Source organism: Pygoscelis adeliae, unplaced genomic scaffold, assembly GCF_000699105.1.
Source record: "Pygoscelis adeliae isolate BGI_AS28 unplaced genomic scaffold, ASM69910v1 Scaffold449, whole genome shotgun sequence".
In the NCBI taxonomy this organism is placed as follows: domain Eukaryota; kingdom Metazoa; phylum Chordata; class Aves; order Sphenisciformes; family Spheniscidae; genus Pygoscelis; species Pygoscelis adeliae.
In genome coordinates, this window is record NW_008825574.1 from 321,420 (window position 1) to 342,152 (window position 20,733).

The following is a 20,733-nucleotide window of genomic DNA, read 5'->3' on the forward strand; positions in this document are numbered from 1 at the left end:
ATAAATCCTTTCTGGCCAGGGAAAGCTGAGCAATGCAGCCCAGCCCCGGCAGTGCCAGGCTCTGGGAAGAGGCAGCGTGGCTCCGCATGGAGCATGGCACAAGCCACAGCGCTGGCTCTGAGGGCAGACCGGGTTAGTCTCCCTGTCTGTCCACTGTACATGGCTAGTCTTTTTTTTTTTTTTGGTCCCCTTTTATTTTGTGAGATATGCAGAGATAAATGGAAATACATGTTAAAGGAATAAGCACTTTTAAACTGATACGACTCCATCCCCTTTGGGGTGAGCTGGCTTTAGGCGAGCAATGCTGGCTTTGTGTGAGGAGGACGGGGGAGTGGGACTTCCCCTACAGGCAGCAGTTGCCTTTGCCACTCTCTGACCTGGCTGTCCTCTTGGGGCCCGTCCCCCTGCCAAGGCGGCATGTTCTCACACTTTGGGGACCTCCAATGAGCTGTGTGCTGAGCCTTTCTTGGCCCTGTGAGGCCAGCACGAGGCTTTGGCCACGTGGCTTCACCTCTGCAATATAGGTGTACCTACCCAGTGTCTACCCAGCAATAGCCTTGCTGCAGAGGCCCGGGCTCGGTCATGTTATTCCCAGCGTGGTCCATGCCGAGACACTTGTTCTCTCTCCCTGCTCCTGTCTCTACTCAGCCCATAGGTAAGCTCACTGACCACCCGAAAAGGTCACTCTGTGCCTTACACATGGCAGGCAGTGAAGTGGAGCTCGCAGAGGCGGTCAGTTGGGAGTGTTTTTTCCCTCATGTTTTCCCTGGGTCGGTTGTAAAGGGTTTGGGCTAAGAACACGACATCAAATGGCAAGGGAAGCCTCAAGTGTTCTCAGACAAAGAGAAGGAAGGTACACGCGCATGTGCTTGTGCGTATGTACAAGTGTTCTGGCAACTGCTGTTTTCAGTGAGAGCAAATCACTGCATTCAAAGCCACACAAGGACTAGAGGTTCTTCCTGTGCATGTGGCAATGCCTGGTGAGTGCTCGGTGAGTGGCACATCCATGTGGCGAAAGCATCGTCGCCAGCTGTAATTTAGCAGCACAGGCAAAGCATTCTTGCTGCAGCGCAGGCAGGTGCTCACTGCCTGCTTCCCAGCTGGCTGGCTTCCTAAAGCACGATGGTTAGCATGGCACCCTTCCTCCCCAAACGCACCCGCGTATGAGCAGGTGCACGCTTGGCCATGTAGCCCTGCCATCCTGGGCCCTGGCAGCCATGCAAAGCAAAGCGTCCCGATGCCAGTGGTGCTGGCACGTGCGTGCGCACATGCCTGTGCACGTGCGCTGCCTCGCAAGGGCAGGAACTTGCTTTGCTCTCAGATCTGCATCTTTGAATGGGGCTGCCCAACAGCAGAGCCAGGGAAAGGCTCCACCAGCCTCAGGTCACCCCCGGGGCGAAGCACTGGGGTAGGAACCAGCTGGACGAGGGGGAAACACCATTTTGCATCTGGCACCTGCTCGGGTGCTGGTATGGCCTGGCAGGAAATGCCACGTGTGGCTGAGCTCCAACAAAGTCAGTGAGGAGTCTGTAAGAAGATGCCCATAGTCACGTCAGGGAAAAGCTCATCAGTCTGCCTGCCACACGTTCCCCACGTGCACCCATCGTGCACATGCTGGCCAGGGCAGATTTGGCTTCCTCAGGAAGGACGGACAGGCTGTGGGGCCTGGCCCAGGCGGTTCTGCCCCTTGCACTCACCTTTTCCTTGCATGCTTGTGCTGTTTGCAGGTGCGGCTCTCTCTGGGAGCCAGCACTGACCTGGGGGTTTGCAGTTCATACTGCAGGGCTGGGGCTGGCCTGCCCATGCAGAGCGGGCACAGCCGCATGCCTTGGCGGGGGTTTCACACCTGAACATACTCGGATGCTGTTCTGCAGTTAGAAGCCAGGCAGTGGTTTTACTGCTGAGCAGTAACTTTGTGTACGCAACTGTCCTCAGTGCCGCAAACAGCGTTACTGCAGCGTTCCTGGAGGCTGGCAACGTCTCAGCCTCATCCAGGACTGATATTGCCACCAAACCCCACTGCCACTAACCCTTCTCTTTCCTGCAAACCCACGAGCAAAGTCTGTAGCTACCCCAGCCTGGTCCTGCAGCCAGTATGCCAGCAGGGAAGGGGGTGCAGGTAAACGTGCGTCCAGCAAAGCTCAGCATCACCCCAGGGCTGCATCCTGCTACACCCTGGGGTCCTCTGAGGATTAGTAACTGGCAGTAGAGCAGGTGGGGAGGACACGTCTCAGGCCCCGGCCACCACTGGGACAGCTTGTGCAGAGCATGGCCTGGGCAGAAAGTGGCTACTGGCTTCCTCCTGCTGGGAATGACCCATCCTTTGGGAAGTGGAGGGGACCCAGAGAGAGCCAGGGCTGCCAAGACAGGCTTGGTAGGAGCCATTCCTGGAGGTGCCAGGGACTGAAGACCCTCGGTGCACCCTGGTACAGCTGCAGGGGGGCAGGAGGTGAGCACACGCACGCACAAAGGGGTTGTCACAGAGAGTCTCCGAGCTCCCTGCTGGCACTGTGATGCTGTAGGAGGTGTAGAGTGCCCATGGCTGGGATGTGCCTGTGGGAAAGGACTTCTCTGGCAACAGGCTGGGGAGCACGCCCATCTCCGAGGGACTCTATGGACACTCCTTATTGCTGAAGAAACAGACAGCAAAGCCAGCTTGTATGAAACCCGATTATTCAAATTTATTAACATCAAGAATTATGCAATGATGCTGTAGATTTTTTTTTTTATTAACAAATAGAAAACAGACTGTATACAACGGTGACCCCTACAGCACTATGCATCCACAAGGTAAAAATGAATGTGTCCTCCAACATTACCAACCCTGGATTGCTGATTTCAACGTAGCTTGGAATCTTAACATTCGGAATACATGTGATAATACAATTAGATACCCTTCCACCACCTTTATTCATAACTCAATGCACTCGAAAGAGGGTTGCTCACTCCCTGTCTTTAGTGCAAGCGTGATATAATAAGGAGTATTAATATATAGTACCATTAAATTAAGTCCAGTAGTCTTGCCACATTGGTTCATTAGAACGTCCTGAAGTAGCGGAAAGTACAATATTCTAGTGACTTTTAACATTTGCAGGATAGCAGAAATTATAGATACACCCAACCTCTGAAGCCATGTGTACTCCCCTCCCCTTCCCTGCAGTACCCTGCTTTCCACAGAGAGCCTGCCCGGCTCCGCTCTGGGGACGGCTGCGCCTGTGCTCCTTGCCTTTGTAAATGCTCCGATGCTCTTCACTGGTGAGAGGTGACAGAATGGCGCTTGCACGCACAGAACCGCGGGATTAACAAAAAGGGCCGTGTCTCGCTCTTTCCATCCCCTCCCCGGGGAAGTGTGGGACCCACTCGCTTCTCCTGCCCCCTTCCCAGTGAGACACACAAAAAGAGGCTCCAAAGCCTGGAGCCTGGGATTTCGGGTCTCTCACAAACAAGGCGACGACAACTCAGGTCGTATCGGGATCTGCCGATACACACGGTCACTGGATTGGTTTAACACGCATCGTAATAGGACTGAATGGTTTCCAGCTGACAAAGGGGACAGCTTCTCCGGTGACCCCACATGCCCTCCCAAACCCAAACCTACTCAGGAAATAATGGAGGGGAGGGAAAGGCTAAAAAGTAATTGGTAGCTTAGGTCCAGTTCCATGAATTTTCATATTCTACAGAGGATTAAAAAGCAGCCTACAGGGAATGGAGCCGGGCAGGAACCACAAGCCAGCTGCTGCAAATTACCAAGGAAGCTGCACTAAAATGGGCAGAACCAGCAGTGACTGGGCTGAAATAAACACAGGGCAGTAAAAAATGTAAAAGCAAAAGGAAATCAACAAAAAAACCCCAATTCCCAAAGGTTTGGCGGGTCCAGTTCTGCCTGGGCAAAACATTAAGACTTGCAAAAAATAAAAAATAAAGAGAGAGGAGATTATAAAAACCACTAGTAACTATTTTACATGTTTAAAAAAAAGATCCCATTCCACCCACCTAAAGCCTCGCTGTGAAATGCAGTCGCGTGAGACAGGGCGAGAGATGCACATGAGCAGAAATTCAGCCAGAGACTGGAAATGCTTTTGGAGTCGGATTCCCTCGTTTGGCGCTGGGGCGAAGTTCCTAAATGCCGTGGTCAGAACTGGTTGGCGTGGAGGTCTGCTGCCTGGGCAGCACCTCCATCTGTACAGAAGGACTGAGGAATGGGCGGCTCTGGCTCAGAGGGACCCGTCTCCACTCCTAGACATCCCCACCGCGACTGGAGGAAAGCACTAGTTACGTTGCATAGTGGTCGAAGCTGCCGAGATACTCCAGTGCTGCTCTGTAGCACAGCTGGTACTGGTCCTGCAAGGCAGCAAGGGGGGAAGCGTGAGAAGCGGGGACCCAAGGACATCAGGCAGCAGGGTTGCACATCCAGAGATGCCGTCTCCCCTCCCATCTCCCACAGACCTCCCACCACCCCGGGGAGGAGAGGACACTCACCTCTGTCTGCACCATGGCTGGCCGCTGTGTCCGCAAGGTCTTCACTGTCTGGAACATGTCCACCACCCCCTCGTAGCGCATCCTCTCCAGCACGATGCTGAGCGTGATAAACACGCCTGTGCGCCCGACCCCAGCGCTGCACGGAAGGAGCAAGAGGTGCCATTAGAGACCAGCCAGCCCCAGCGAGGCTCTGCACAGCTCCTAGGAGCGGTGCAAGCTCATGGAGCATGGGGACATGCTCAGTGGAGCCAGGAGAAGCCACAGGGACATTGCCAGCCAGAGGTGCCCTCTCAGCCCCATGGGGCCCACCGATTCTGCCTTGCCTTTGGGCCAAGCTGCTGTGGCACCCTGTCCTGCCCAAAGACTCTTCCAAGGAGCTACAAATCAGTACTCCCAGGGCACTGGGTTAATCTAGTCACCTGGCAGAAAGGCTGTCAATGGCACCCATGGATGTTGCTGCGTCCTCGTCTCCTGCCTGCCTCTTGCCAGTGGTATGCAGGAGGGGCACCAAGTGCAGGGGAGCTGGCAGCTGCCAGGGTAAGCGAGGTAGGGGACATCTCTGAGGGCTGATGAAGGCAGACGTGGGTGCTCATCTGCCCTCGCTCACCTGCAGTGCACCGTGATGGGCCCGTCCTGCCCGAACTGCTCCTTGGTCTTGTGCACCTGCCCGATGAAGTCGATGAAGCCCTCTCCCGTCTTTGGCACTCCCTGCTCAGGCCAGTCTGTGAACTGGAACTGGCGGATGGTCCGTGACTGGCCGTCCTGCAGGGACAGGGATGTGACGTGAACCATGGGTGAGGAGACAGCAAGAGGGGCTGATCTCGCTCCCCTCAGCACTGGTGCTGCTGACCTGCTCTCAGACCCCCTGGCCCAGGCCAGGCGAGAGGGTGCACAGCTCATGGATGAGCCCAGGCAGATCTTTCACCGAGCGTTTGGGGCCTGCCTCTGCTCTCCCATGTTCACCCCAGGGCGACTGAGCTGAGCAGGGCTTTGGGCCCCTGCAGGGTCTGTTGGGTCAGTGCCCTGGTTCTGTTTGGGGCCCAGCTCCACCCCAGGACCATGTTTACTGTCACACAGGGGTCCTGTGCCTGGTCAGATGCTGCACACAGAGACTCCAGGTGCAGGGGAGCCCATGTTAAATGTTTGCCCAAGTGTGCAGCACAGGCAAGGCAGGGTCTGGTGCTGACAGGGATCCCTGAACTGCTCACCAGGGCTGACACAGCTGGCAAGGAAGAATTTGTGGTGAGAGGAGCAGCAGGTGAAGGGCAGCAGCCCCTTCTGCCTGCAGTACAAGGCAGCACCTAGCTTTCCGGTTTCTCCAGGAGCTGCTGCACGCTCCCTTCGCTGGCTTTGGCAGGGCAGAGGTGGGGCAGAGGCACAGGAGGCAGGGGAGCTGGGGAGCCAGCAGTTGCACTCACCCTGGCATCCGTCACCTTGAACTCCCGGAGAATGTACTGTGGCATGTTGTACTCTGCCATGGGGTCCACCACGAAGTACTGGTACCGGGCAGAACGCTCTGCGGGCCAGTACTGATGGCACTTCTCCTGTGGATGAGGAGCACGGTGAGACATTAGCACTGACAAGCTGCTGCTCCTCCCTCCCGCTCCCTGGGAGCATACGTGGCTGTGGGGCCACAGGGTCAGCCACAGGACATGCCAGCAGGAGGCTGGCCCAGAGCTGCGGGTGCTGGGGACAGACTGGGGTGAGCTGAGAGGTTGTGCCCACAGACAGCAGCCACACAGCCCCCTTCTCCCCTGAGCAGGATTCGTACCCGGCCCATCTCGCGCAGCTTTGTCAACATCACCACGATGGTGGAGTTGTGCTCCCAGAGCATCCGCCAGAAATCCTCTGTGGTCTCGGCCAGCGGTCCCTGCGTGGCGATGTAGGCCTTCTGCTGCCTGCGACAAACATAATGGTGCTCAGACCAGCTCCTGGGAGGTGGGCAGCAGCTGCTTCTGGGGGCTGGTGGGCCGGGAGGGCTGGAGGCAGGGACCCCGTGCAGCAGGCAGCAGGGCTGACAATGCAGCTGCAGGAGACAGGTCTCTAGGACTAGCCATGGACTTGGGGGGAGGGATGAGCCTGCCCAGCGTGTGTCTTCTAAGTGCTCCCCACAGATGCAGTGAGCACCACCAGGTGCAGGATCCAGAAAGGCTGCTAGTCTTTGCTGGGGTGACAGTGTCCCCAGCTTGTCCCTAGCACTGCTGCACTGAGAGCCTTCTTGGCACCCAGGCCCACGTGAGCAGGCTGCCAGCACCCATCTGGGCTGGGAGGAGAGGCTGTGCTTGGGGACGATCCCAGCAGCACCCCCGGGTTCCTGCACGTTCACTCTCTGCAGCACCCACCGTCCCCTCCCTTTGCATGGGAAGACACAGAGCAACTGAATCAGGTCACTTGGATCACGCATGCCAACTAATAACTAGGGCAGTGTGGAAACCACCAGTACCATTTTGCCAACTTTTCTGAAGCTTCCAAATTTGTCCTTGGTTCCACTGCGAACCAGAACATCTCTCAAAATGTCCCATGTGAAAGCAGAGCTTGACCTGCCCCAGCCTGGCACCCACCCTCAAGAAAGCACCCTTGGTGCTTTGGACTCTGAGAAGGGCCATCTCCGGCGTGTTGGTTCTTTGGCTTGCCGAGCGCCCAGCCTGGCACACTGGTGCCGCCTGTGAGAGACGGGTCTGGCGCCGCACGGACGGCGGAGACACGGTCTCGCTTCACCACTGCGGGGCGCCGGAGCCCGCGGGACGGCATCCTCCCGTCCAGCATTTCATCTCTCCGCTGGTGCTAAAAATTAATGAACGTGCTGCAGGACAGCTGTAATGTGCAGGATGAAGACAGGGGCTGCTTCAAGGTGGATTTATAAGACATCATAAAAAGCAGGGAGTGGGGCTGCAGAACGAAACAAAAGAGCTAATAAAGATGCAGCACCAGTGATGTCTGCAGGACCTTGGGCCAACTGATCTCTTTAGATAATACGCAAAAGATTGCTCGGTTCAAAGGAAAGGAGGGGAAGAGATAACAGCACTTTTCAGGGATGGGGTAGGTAGCACATGAAATGGTACCACCTGCCGTGCTGGCAGCCCTCCCTCTGTAGCATCACCAAGGGGCAAAACCAGCACAGCTCTTAATCAGCTCTTGAGCCAGGGCACTGTGGGTGCAGCCCACCTGTCAGACACTGGGCTGCTGGGGCGGGCGCGCAGGCAGGCGGCCATGTTAATGATGCGGTACTGGATGGCTGGGAGCCACACAGGCAGGAGGGAGCGGAGGCTGCTCCGTGACAGCTTTTCTCCAGCCCCTTCATCCTTCCCTATTACTCTGTCCCACCCTGAGGGAGCCTGGCTCGCTGCGGTTTTGCTGTGTTGGGATGCTCCCAGGGTTGATCCCCTTCTGCTCCATGCCCACTCTTGCCTCCACGTAGCCCTTCCCCCTGGGAACCCTTCCTGGGCTCAGCTGCTGGAGCAGGGATGGAAGCATAGAGCCACTGGCCTGGCTGCACCAACATCTGTTCCCTTTGGCAGTGCCTGTTGCTCCTGGGCGGTCACCAGCCCATAAGAAGCGTTTGGGCAGAGCCAAACTGGAGGGGGACTGTGCCACATCCATCATTGTATCCCCCACTCCTGCACTGGCTGACCCTACTGCGATGGTGCACAGAAAGATGACACCAATGAGCCTCATATGTGCGTCGTTGGAATTTGGTCTGGATTATTGTCTGGGGACTGGCTGGGAAGGAGATGTGGCCACTGGGCTGTTCCCCTGCATTCTTCTCTCCTGGCACTTAGCATCCGAGAATGTGATGCCAGCAGTTAGATACAGAAACCTGAAGTATTATTGCCCCACTAGATCTTAATTTGTGCTTTCTAGAAGGTATCCTGGGAAGCAGAACTCAGTGACGGGCTTCCTAGTGTCCAGCACCAGCCCTTCCTGAGGATCCACAGGCTGCCCCCAAAATCAAGACATGTGACAATGAGCCTTGGGCTGCTGCCTGGATCAGCCACGCAGCGCAAGCACACTTCTACTTCTGGTTGCTACAGCTAGTGAAGGGGGGCAGGTTTGTGTTAGATGCTGTAGATATAAAACACATACCAATGGATGCCTACCAGAAGATCCTATAAACCTCCGCAGGAGCCAGCACAGCCTCCCACCCCAGCCACGTGGGCATCTGTCTACAGCAATACAAGCCAGCCTAGCAGCGCTCACTCACTAGCAGTCTTCACATAATGTAACTATATGCACTGGAGCGTCTGAGAAGATGGAAGTAGATAAAATGCAACAAAGTGATCCCCAGCCCACCTCCAGGCAGCCAGGACCAGTCCTTGGGAAAGAGGAGAAGGCAGCTCTGCCCAGGTTCCCAAGCAGGCAGGACAGGCTGGCTTAGGCACCTAAGGTGGCCCTTACCTGTACCCATCTATGAAGCTGGCATTGATGTAATCAGAGCCCTCGACACCCCGGATGGGCTGCAGACAGACTCTTGTCAGCTCATATGGCATGATGTTCACGAGGCGGTTCTTGAATTTGTTGCACGGGAGGTTGGCACTGATGAAACGTGAGGTATGTGCTTTAGAGTTGGCCAGCAGCTGAAAGAGAAGGAGACATGTCAGACCCCTGTTGGGGATGCAGCAGTCTGGGGGCAAAATCGGGACCCTGGCAGCAGGGCAGGCAGGAGTCCCTCCAGGCATGCAGACATGCTCCCTCCTCTGGCCGAGGGACAGCCGCTGGGGACCAGGTCTTTCCGGACCAGACAAAGGGCTCTGCCACCACGTTATGAGGAGGCTGCACCCGGCTGCTCTATTTCACAGTAATCAGTCTGGTTTTCAGTACTGCGTCGGCTCCTCTGCCATGGTATTGCACACCTAGGCACGGCATGGCCTCGCTGCTGGCTTTTGGTGCACGGCTGTAGGTGACAGCAGCGGAACCACCTGCACTCACTCGCTGCTACAGCCCCAAAGTCACACATAATGGAGTGGAGACCCACAGCAGCTCTCTGACACACAAAGGGCCAGGACATGAAGCTTTGTACCTCGCTGAACCAGGGACACATGCCTAGTGGCATCAGGGAAGGAAAATTTTCCGTCTTCCAACAATGTCTTGCTATTTACTCTCACCCCAGAAGAACCCAAGAAAAATGTGAGAATTGTGACAGTTTTAGGTAAAGAAGATCTATTTCGAGTTACTGTGAGACATTTTATGGTTCTCTGTGAGCCCTGTAAACTGGAGTCATGGTAAATGTGTTACTTAGATCTGCTGGCAGAGATGTTCAAACAGAAGTCCCTCTTTTTTTTTCCTTTTTCTTTCTTTTTTTTCCCCTTCCCCAAAAGACCCCTCCAGCATCTCCAGAGCCACCCTTCTCTCTATGTGTGGCAGCTGGTCCTTGGCCAGAGGCTCCCTGAAGAAGGACAGGGTTGCTCTTTGGGGAGTGATGCAGCCATGTGAGGCCCTCACGTATCCTGTTCCCCAGGGTTTCCCACGCAGTGGACACTGCCAGGGCACAGGGAGGGGCAAATTTTATTACTGTTCTAAAGAGACCCTTGGAGAAACAGCAAATTTTTGTCTTTCTTACAACAGAGTTGCTAGAGTTGAGCCTAATTCTGTGGCTCTCTTGAGGGGTTTCTCAGTGCAGGTGTCACCATGAGATACTAATGCAACATGTTCTACTGTGCCAAGCTGAGGACACCAGCAGCCCAAGACTGAGCTGCTCAGCTATTCCAAGTTTACGCAGAAAGTCAGTATTTTGCCTCTCCTGCTCCTTTGTCACTTGGAGGGAATCCCCAGGGTGAAGCTGTATTGCTGCAGTTCATTTCACAGCCTGCATGGTCTGCTGCCTCCCTGTGTGAGCTATGTTCCCCTGCGTGAGTTCACTGGACTAATGCACCTCATCTGAGAATATGGGCGCTTACCAGAGCTCAATTCCATCTCCAAGGCTGTAATAAATATCTGCAGTTGGCATTCACAGATACAGATAGCAAAATGTGGGCTTGGCTTCTTAAAAGCAGCGTGCCTTAAAACATTACCTTCACCAATTCTAGACACCGAGGCTTGGTGTCGAGGTGGTTAAAAGATAACAGAGCTCAGCATTGAAGAAATGAGACTATAAACGTCTCACATATTTAAATTGGAGCTGTTTCTAGACAAGTTGTTCACAGTAACGTCAATTATCACTAACACGATCTGCATCTGATTTCAGATGCAGCTCCCGCTGCACAGTGAACCTAGAGCAGAACATGCTGCTGAGAACTGCGCATCCATCTGCCTTTTATATCCTCCCCAGAAGCTGCCAATCCAGGGGGGACCATGGCCAACACAAGCTTTACAATTCAAATGTGTTTGAAATCACTGCCTACCTGGTTTAGAAACACACAAAAGAGTAACTGTCTGTAATGATCCACGGCTCTCCTTTCCCAACCCCTGGATGTGTGGCTCAGAGGGCCTGTGTGGGCAGAGACAGGGCGCCAGGGAAGGGGGGTGCTGGGGCTCTGTCACCAACCTTGAATTCCAGCTCCATTGCAGTAACGCTCTCGCCTGGTGGCACCTGGGTCAGCTTCTGGATGTGAGCAAAGAGGTTGCGTGCAGGCACCTCGGTATTGCCACACGTGGCTGCCTCCAGCAAGGCCTCGTGGATGAAGATGTACTGGTCCTCCGTCTGCACCATGTAGTTGCGCTGAGAGCGCATGCACGTCACGTGGCCGTAGATGTCCACAGTCTTCTCATGCTTCATCCGCTCCAGCATGGCATCAATGACAATGAAGCAACCAGTTCGGCCCACGCCGGCACTGCGGGAACAAAGCACATGGCCTGAGATGACACTGTCTCTTACAGGTGCCACGCAAGCTCTGCTGTTGCTTAAGAAAGCACCTGGAGCTAGAGTGCACAAAAGGGGAGTAAAGGCTGCTCCCCACACTGAAGGCTAACGAGCTGAGCCCCAAACAAGAGGTGACAGGAGGAGCGAGGGAGAGAGGCACTGGAGAATGTGGGAGGCTACTCAGCCCTTCTGCTGTCCCCCTTTCACTGATGGAGCGGAAAGGACACGGTGTCACTCTGCTGGTCCCTGCGGTGGCTGGCAGCACCTCCACAAGGGAAGGAGAAATGTATTTAACAGGCAGGAGAGTGACAGTGTACGTGTGCATGAAGTCAGAAGACCTGAAGTCCAGGCTGGGCCCTGGCACCAGTGAAGCCCATAATTTCAAGCCTGCTTGTCTCCTAACCTTGTTCACTGTTTCCTAACCCATAAAATGAGGACAGCCAGTGCGAGAGGAAAAGCAGAAAGGTGAGGTCATGCGTGTCTATGCTGAGCCCTTTGCTCAAGCACCGGATGCCTCTCCACGTCTGTTGGAAGGGCAGTAGCAATCCCCAAACTACTCACCCTGAGAGCACCCTGAAAACAACAGACTTGCTGTCGTGACATGTAAACACAGGCAGAGATAGGGAGCTAGCCATTTCCTCATTTATGGTGCAAGTCAGATCCTTAACAGGGCTTTAATACAGCTTGTTTGTGTGTTAATTATACCCCACTCCCATCTGAAACAGAGCATGAAAGAAGAGCATTAAACACTGTTGGTAAGGCATATGCTGGAACAGCAATGATGGAGTGGTTTGTTCAGTAATAGTCCCCACTCGGCTGGTATAGATAAATCTTGCCTGGATAAGATGCTGAGCCTTAGTAGACTAATATTTTGCTTAAAGAGCTGCCTTTCTACGCTGCGAAAGAGTTCTACTGTAAATACTGCGTATGAATATTTGTAGAAGTCACTGCATGTGTGTCTGTCAATGATGTGCCTCTGAAAGGTACCACCTACTTGTGCTGGGCACAGATCACTTCATTTTTAAATGGCACTTGCAGTTTTGAGGGAAGAAGTGTTTTCTGAGGCTCTCCATACAGCAGTGCTGTTTAATCTGACAGAGCGGTAGCAATACAAATGTCACAACTGCATTACTGCTATCTGTTCCCAGCCCAAGCATGCAGTGCTTGGTTATGCTACTGTGAAACCTTCCCTACAGGAACAGGAGACTCCACTTTTAGCTGGAAAGGTTGAAGCTCCTGCAGCCAGAAGGCACGTGCCCAGGTGCAGTTTGGCAAACACACAGTCCTACCTGCAGTGGACAACCATGGGCCCAGCATCTGGTGGGTTACAGGCCTTGACCCGTCGCAGAAAAGCTAGGATTGGGGTGGGGTATTCTGGTACCCCATGATCGGGCCAAGCCATGAACTGGAACTGTCGCAGCTCTCGCTTCTCACTGGAGCCATTCTGTTGAAGACAAAGAGAAGTTGTTTTGCATGAAAACAGTCTCATCCTAGGATGGGAACCCACTGATGGGGTAACAAGGTACCCAGCTGGCTGGGTAACAACTGGCATGTAATGCTGTGTGTGATCATGCATGTATTCGGCTTTTGCCACTGAAAATTTGGAGGCAAAACACAGGTTTTTTGCAAGGCTTCTGTACACATAGATGCTCTGTGGAAAGCCAGCTGATACAGAGAGCAGAGCAGCTCTGTGGGAGTGGAGCAGACTGAAGGGAAGGTGAAAGACTCGTTTCTGCACAGCATGGGGTCACTACCTACGTACTCACTGCACGTTCAGGGAAAAACGGGCACTTGGCATGGAAGGGCCACAGCAGCCAGGTCTCTCCCTGTTCCTCTGCATCATGGGTCTCTTTGGGATGGCTGATCAGCCCGTGTCTGCAGAGACTGCCCTGCTCCTGTCTCAGCTTGGCTGAGTGATCTATGCAGCAATGTGGTAGGACTGGCCGGGTGACTGCTGGGGGCGAGATGCCTTCCCTGGGCGTGAGTGTGTCCCCATTGCACTGTGCTCTCTCTGCCGGCGTGGCCCAGACTCAGTCACGCACAGAGGCAGCTGGCTGCAAAGCCTGTTTGCATTGCCGTGACACGCAGCTGCTAGCACTGCCCCCAGGGATTTCCAAACACTAATGAGTTACGCAGCAGGCGGGAGAGAAGAGCTTGTGCACACGTCAGCAGGGCCCCTCCGTTTGCATTGTTAGTGACAGGAGTGCTAAAAACTCACTGCTTCCCATGTTGTCCCTCTAATGGGAGGACAGCTGTTACATGTACACTCGCCAGAGGCAAGCACGGCCCATCACAGGGACTGAATGCATACAGGAGAGCATCAGGTGTCCTAGCCAAAATCCAGTGGTGGCCAGATGCACAACCTGCAGCCGGTCTCCCACTGCAGCCCAGCTGTGAGAAATGGCCCATGTGTGGACTAGCCACACGCTTGGCCAAGCCAGGCACAGCCGGCAGCCTCTGCCTGTGGGCCGTGCAGCACCCTGCAGCACTGGGGAGTGGCTCTGCATTACCTGGAGCAGGAACAGCCCAGCCAGCGCCATACCTTGTACAGTGCAAAGGTGCGGACGGTGTAGGTCGCCAGCTCGACTGTGTCCAGCAGGGTCACCTGGATCATCCCATAGGTTTCCGTACCTCGGCTCGGCCAGTACTGGTCACACTTTACCTGTGGGGAGGAGAGGAGAAAGGGTCAGCGCTTGGCTGCTGGCTGGGGCATTTGGGGTGAGGAACAGGGCTCTGCCCTTCAAAGGGTAAAGACAGAAAAGAGTCACTGTGCAGGGGGGCCCCAAACACCCAGATTTCCTTCTCCCGGAGTGTCCCAGACCCCAGCAGAAAGACAGCACACCCTGGGCTCCCTTCCACAAGATTCATATTCGAAGAGCGATTTTTTTTTCCTGGAGCCACTGGTGGGAAGCGGTGAAGGGGTCCAGGGCACCAGACACAGCAGCAAGAGCAGCACCAGGTATGAAGACAGTGTGCAGCAACTGCTATCAGTGATTTGTGCCCGCTGTAATTTTTCTTCTCTACCTCCCGTTTGGGAAGATGGGGGTCTTCAGGGCTGTGCTTGCAGCATCCCCCTGCCTGAGATCCATCTGGATGGAGAGAAAGTCGGCAGCTGTGGGTTGGTGGGAGGAGAGCTGGTGAAGCAGGGCAGGGGAAGCGGTGGTTTCTCTGGGGAAGGCTCTGCTTGAAGGGCAGCCGAGGTGAGGGAGATGCAGCCTGTATCCCCACCAGCTCCCTGATATCCCAGCCCAAAGTCCTAAGTCCTCAATCCACAGCACTGAGCTGAGACAGAACACAGCTCAGTCCAGCACGGTACACAACAATACAACAACAGGCACTACCTTTCCCCATAACATCCGTAGTCCCCCAGGTGCCAGCATGGCCCCCAGGCAGCAAACCACCCTAGTGAAAGAAGGGACACAGCCCATGCCAGGCCTCCAGCCTGGACGCTGTGTCCAGGGGGCTGACCCTGCCACCCTTTCTGCATTGCCGTAGGCTCAAGTGCATTGAACATCCCTGAGAGATGCCAACCTGCCCTCCTGGCAGGTGGCACATCCCTGGAAATCTACATCTCCCAGGTGTTTCAAAAACTGCTCTGCAGCAAGGCACAGATGCCAGCTCAGACAGAGACACAATTTGTTCTCCCTCTGCGAGAAGACACAGACTGTGGCCAAACCATACCTTCAGCCCCTTCCTGCAGGCAGCACTGTCCCATCATGAAAACACCCCTGCTCCCTAGAGACCCCCTGCCCTGCAGCATCCTTTATCTCCCCCTCCCAACTCCGCAGCCAGAGCACTTTGAGCTACTGGTCACAGCTCCTGCTGCAGCCCACTTGGCAGAGAGCCCTAACACATCCCCAGGGCCCCATCCCTCTGCCCCCTTCATCTCCCAGTGCATCCCTCCCTGCTCATGGGCTGATGCCCTCCTCCTCCTCCTATTCACAGCTCAGCATTTGCAAACTACTCCTCCGGTTTTGTTCTCTCCGGTTTTGTTCTCTCCAGTCCCAAGCTCCCTATTTAATTTGGCACCCTGAGCATCCCTATTTCATCTGGCACCCGGCTCCCCCACCCCGCGGAGCCGTGGTGCCTGGCTGACAGGAGGAAGACTTCATTCCCACCCATGTGCACTGCACCGAAAATGGTTTCCTGCCCTAGGAGAGAGGAGTGAATGGAAGATCATCTGTGCTTGTCAAGGAATAGTAAACTTAATTATTAGCCGAGCGTGTTTACAGGGGAATGTGTGGGAAGGGAAACAACAGACTTAATTAGAAATCAATGAAGTTCTGCCTTTTAATTGAAGGCACTTTAAGCAGGGTGGGGCTTGTGAGAGCTAAGAGCCCTCATTCTGCACTCTGCCTGCTGGAGTACAGCAACCTGGGGTCAGAGGGATGCATCTGTCCCTGCTTTTTTGGGGTCTGCTGTCAGTAAGTCCTGCCCTGGCAGAAGTGGCTGGAGCAAGGCTGCCTGATGGGGTACTGCAGGCACCTGCATGTCCAGAGCAGCTCTGCTACCTCCTGCCCAGGGTCTCCTGCTGTTCAGGCTGCTGTGCTGCTTTGGATCTGTGCTCCCAGCGTGGCAGGCCCTGCACAAATCTCAGAAGATTTCTCTTCCTCGCCTGGTACAGAGCAGCCCGTTATTTTACGTTGACTAGCTGCAAAGTGAACAACTCAGAGGTCACAAACCTTATTTCACAGCTAAACTGATCTTATCCTGACAAGCAGGCGGCAGCTGCAGCTCCACCTCCGGCCACCTGAGTTTGCCTTGCCTGGTTCGGGGATGATGTGACCCCTCTCTAGAGGAGGTGAGGGGAGGGCAGAATGGCATACTGCAAATGCTGGGGACAGCCACTTGCTGCGTCACCCTCGGTGTGGTTTGCAGAGGACGTTGCAGGGGAGCAGCATAGCATGTCCCTGTGCCTGAGCCCACACCTCGGGGACAGCGGTCCCCTCCTGCCACCCACATGATAGAGGGCCGTGTGTGCTCAAGCACAAAACAAACTTCAGAGGAGTTCCCTGTGTGGGATAATAGCAGCGCCTGGGCTGGTAATTGAAAATTATTTATTCATGACCAGATAAGAGTCAGTCACATTTTCTGCCAAATTTACCCATAATGTTTATGCCCCATTTTCAAGCTCTGTAAATTTTATGCTGAAGCCGATGCACTGTGGCACTAAAGCAGATAAGAGATGTTTTATTCTGGCAGTGCTTGCTTCTCATTAACTTAAGGAGCACGGTAATGTCCTGAACAGCCATTTACTGCAGCTTTGCTGAGTGGTTCCTGTCCCTCCCCTTTGATGCCCTGTGCCCAAGAGCAGCCAGGCACCTCTGCTCAGCTTGAGAGCTGTGCTCTGTGCCCGGCCCTGCTCGCAAGCTCCAGATGGCATCGCTGCCAGCGAGAGGGCTGGAGCGGGACGTGGCTGCCAGGCCCCTCTTCCCCAGAGCCCTTGAGCACCAGCCTCTTTGCACCCCTGCCTGGGGACATGAAGTGCCAGGGGAGATAACACCCCAGGGATGGCTGCTTGGTGCTCTGGGCTGGGACAGAACAAGCCAAGGCGCTGCTCTGGGAGACCTTGCTCTGCCGGGCTCTTGGGGATAGCCCAGGGTAGGAGAAATCCTGCTTTAATACCTCTCTTGTGCAACACACCCTGGCTGGGAGACGCCACGCTTGCAGCTTCAGGAAAACTAATCTACAATGTGTGTTTCTGAACTGCCACCAAATGATTCTGAAACTGATTGTAAAGCTTTGAAGGCAGCTAAATTGCACAATCCAGCCATTTCTATCCTTTATGTGCCTCTCGCTTTGTGAAAACATGAAAAAGGGAGGATGATTTGGACCATCAAGCCAGCTGAAATTGCAGACCATAAAAGCTGATGCTCTTTAAAGATTTTTTTCCCCCTGCAGCTCAGGAGCCCTTTAAAGCAGCGTCACCCCTACAGGGCTGCAAAGCTGCTGCTGGTCCCAGTCGGCTTATCTACACACAGTGCTGCCAAGGGGGACTTGGGGAGCTCGCTTGGGAAGGTGGCAAAGCCTCCTCTGTGCTGGGCATCTCGCCATGAGGCCCTGCTGCCCTCCCCAGGCTCCGCAGCTGGAGAGACAGTCCTGTGCCTGTGCCGAAGCCAAGGGGACTTTCAAGCAAGATCACCTGTGGGTATTGCTGTGACACCATGTGACTGCCTGGAGCAGTGCTGTCGCACAGCAGTGTGAACATCAACAGGCAGCAATGCTGCAGGGACCCAAGGGGTTGTATTAGATGAGGTGTGAAGGCTCTGGAGTGAAGTAAACTGTAAAACAGTGACTCATGCTGAAAGCTGGGAGCAATGGGCAGTGACCAGGATCTTCCTTGGTCCCAAAAAGGTGCGCTCCTGAGTGAGCTCTAGCCATCACCAAAGGGGTATGAGGAAAAGCAGAGCAGGAAGGTGGCTGAAAGCCATCCTGCCTTGGAAGATGCTGCAGAAGCCAACAAAAAAACCTGAAAAAATAATCTCCTGCAAGTCCACATCCCAGCTCCCCACCAGGACCTTCCTGTGAGTGGGTGCCCTGAGGCACCTACAGGATCCAGCAAACACATCCAAGGAAGCCCTTGCTGTGCAGGGCTGTTCGACTCAGGAGTGGCCGGGCTTCCCCACTGCCTCCCCTGGCAACCTGCCTCTCCCGCAGTCCCTGAGAAAACTGCCCATTTCTCATTAGTGCTGGGGATGTGCCAAAGAACCAGCAGGGCATGGGCAGGCGGTGTTGGGGAGTGAATGCTGGGGTCTGGGTCCACTTGGGTCAGCCTAGAGCCCCTGGGCAGCACGCCTGGTCAGGCAGGCTGCCTGCAGCTTCTGCGAGGGCTCTGGCCACCCCCTGCCTATGACAGGGATTCACAGTGCCTATCCTGTCACCAAAAGCCTGACCACACGCACTGTGTTTGGGACAGAAACCAATACTGCAGGAGGTAACTGCAGGATGACATGACAGGGAGCGTGCTGGGGGAGATAACACATGGCTCAGCAGCACAGGTGTCTCAGGCAAAGACAAGTGCCTGTGGGGTCAAGGGAAATCCATTATCTTCGAGAAACAAGCACCTTGGAGTGCCTTCCCATAACTAAGCAGCCCAGAAGTTAAGTGAGTCAGGACTCTGGGCACGGATTTACTTGGCAACCTAAAAGGGCTTTCCCTTGTACTTCAAATATACGCTCTACCACTGAATTGTAAAGGCACAAAAAAGTCCCCATACAACCCCCAGCTGCAGAGAGCAGTTGATCAGCAGCTTCTGATCTTGCTTAGCCAACATGCCAAGCCCTGATCTGCAGGACAGGTCAGGTTAATTTACCTCCCTGTTTGGGCTGGGGTGGGTGACGGCAGCCATCAGGCAGGGCTGCGCAGCAGGAAGCACAGTGCAAAGCTGGGGTTGGATCTCTAGAGGCAGCTCATCTCCAAGAACACTATTTTTCCCTGCAGGCGGTAGGGCATTTGTAGAGCTGGGGAAGCCCATGAACAAAGCCTATTTTTGTACATGCAGGAAAAGCAGATCTGGTTTGCCACGGTGATCGGTTGTTCCAGCTGCCTCCTCCCAGCCAGCGTGGGCTAGGACACCCCTGCGAGCATTTCGGTGCTAAAGCTTTGAAACAGAGGGAGAGCATGCGGGCAAAAGTTTTAACTAAACCCAAACTTGACAGTTTCTGCTTCTCAAGAATGAGCTTATTGGGCTAAAAATAACCAGTGCTTCACAGCTTGAGCGCACAGACCCTTCTCCTGCTGTTGGCATGGCAACACTAAAATATTCTGCAAGTACAAATGCTCACCACTAAAATTTTACTTTTAGGAACAAACTGAATCACGAGAGGCAGAAGCTGCCTCCTGCTTGGGTAGGCTTTGCCCGAAGGGTGCATCTGGGCATGGGAGCACTTCGGTCACAGCTTACGAACTCCTGCTTCAGGGGCTGAGTAAGAACCTCTGTCACGAGACACCATAAGCATCATCCGCAGCGAGGGCTCCTGCTCCTTCCTCTCCACCTCACGCCTTCCCCATGGTTTGCAGGCAGCTTTGCATTTATTACATCAGAATATCTAATCTTGGCAGTATGAGCCGATCGTTTATACATGTTGTCATTGGACAAGGCACAAATTAGTCTTGTTATTGCAATGAGACCCTGTCAGCCATTCCCCTGCATCGCCAGAGCCGCCAGAGCCCTGTCAGGCTGCAGGATGCTGCTGATACCACCTACCATTGCAGCTTCTCAGCTTCCGGGACACAGCCCCCAGGCTTTCAGGGACTGTCAACACTCCCCATCTCAGAGCTTTCCTTTCTTCCTTTGGTGCGAGTGATGTGGGCAGGGAAAGGATGGGTGTGCACGCAGACACGCAGACAAGAACAGCGGTTAACAAGCAGCACAGTGACAGGAGGTTTTGCCACCCTTTTGCCCCACAGGGATATGCTTACAAGGCACTTGTTGCTGGGGTGCCCGCAGCAGTGAGCCACACCACTGGACCTGCCTCTCCTTGGATGCCCTTATGCTGTAAAGTGTTCCCATCCCTCTCTCGTGCCCCCCCCACCAGCTCCAGAAAAGAGAGGAAGCACACAGTGTACCCTGGACTTCTCCTCCAGCCTGGTCATCATGACTATAGTTGCTGTTCTCTGTTCCCACACCATCCTCCAGAAGTCGCTGAGGGTTTCTGGCAGAGGTCCCTGTGTGGCGATGTAGGCATTCTGCTTCCGATACCCATCAATGTAATTGGCATTGATGTAATCGCTGCCTGGGACCCCTGCGGAGAAAGAGGGTGAAGCGTTACTTCAGGGGCAGCCCACGACCCTGTGCCTATCGCTCTGCTGGGCCCTGCAGGCAGGGGAAGAGGCTGGCATGTTCACAAGGCTCTTGACAAGTCCCCTTTACAGGGTGATGCCAGAATCTCTCCCAGGGATCCTGCAAAGGACAGGGATGGTGCCTGAACAAAGAAGAACCCTTTGTAACTCCCACATTAATGCAACAAGCAGGCAGCATCAAGGCAGAGAGACAGCTGCCACCCGCACACAAAGGGAAATTCACAGGCAGGAATATTAAGGAGCTCGTTTGGCCCCAAGCAACTGATTGAAATAATTGTCTTAAATTCACCAGCTATTTGTTATGGTCCTGCAGCACCTTTTGAAAATGAGGCTGCTTCATTAGCTTGCCTCTGTTAGCAGGGGATATCATGCAGGGACGTCCTCCAATCCCTTCTGCAGGGACAAGTACCCCAGAAGAGCCAGAGACCTTCCTCCCACCACCACTGAAACCCTTCTCAGTGTGAGACCCCCCTCTGCTGCCTGCTGGCAGATCCTGCTCCAGCTCCCACTCTGTCTCAACCACTTTAAGGAAAGGACTTTCTTGTAAAGGCCTTTAAAATGCAAACACAGTTACTAAAATAAATGCAGTAAAGCAGAGGCCTGGGGCTGTTTCCAAACCCTGCTCAGCATGGGCTGCCCGGGCTGCAGGGAGGGAA

General features: G+C 54.5%; 2 protein-coding genes across 2 annotated transcripts in view; both read right to left on the reverse strand.

Annotated features, from left to right (window-relative positions):
• The window catches only part of KDM4A (lysine (K)-specific demethylase 4A), a 28,989-nt gene extending 28,570 nt beyond the window's left edge, over nt 1-419 (reverse strand). Inside the window, exon 1 of the mRNA XM_009332542.1 lies at nt 378-419. Within this exon, the coding sequence (XP_009330817.1) occupies nt 378-419 (42 nt within the window). The remainder of the gene's footprint in view (nt 1-377) is intronic.
• Nucleotides 420-3,927: 3,508 nt separating this feature from the next.
• Nucleotides 3,928-20,733, reverse strand: part of PTPRF (protein tyrosine phosphatase, receptor type, F) — a 304,224-nt gene continuing 287,418 nt past the window's right edge. The window contains exons 26-35 of the mRNA XM_009332537.1: nt 19,844-20,019; nt 13,818-13,937; nt 12,565-12,719; nt 10,961-11,246; nt 8,875-9,053; nt 6,251-6,377; nt 5,898-6,023; nt 5,087-5,241; nt 4,480-4,615; nt 3,928-4,341 (exon numbers count right to left, since the gene is read on the reverse strand). Of these exons, the coding sequence (XP_009330812.1) occupies nt 4,273-4,341; nt 4,480-4,615; nt 5,087-5,241; nt 5,898-6,023; nt 6,251-6,377; nt 8,875-9,053; nt 10,961-11,246; nt 12,565-12,719; nt 13,818-13,937; nt 19,844-20,019 (1,529 nt within the window). The 3' untranslated portion in view covers nt 3,928-4,272. The remainder of the gene's footprint in view (nt 4,342-4,479; nt 4,616-5,086; nt 5,242-5,897; nt 6,024-6,250; nt 6,378-8,874; nt 9,054-10,960; nt 11,247-12,564; nt 12,720-13,817; nt 13,938-19,843; nt 20,020-20,733) is intronic.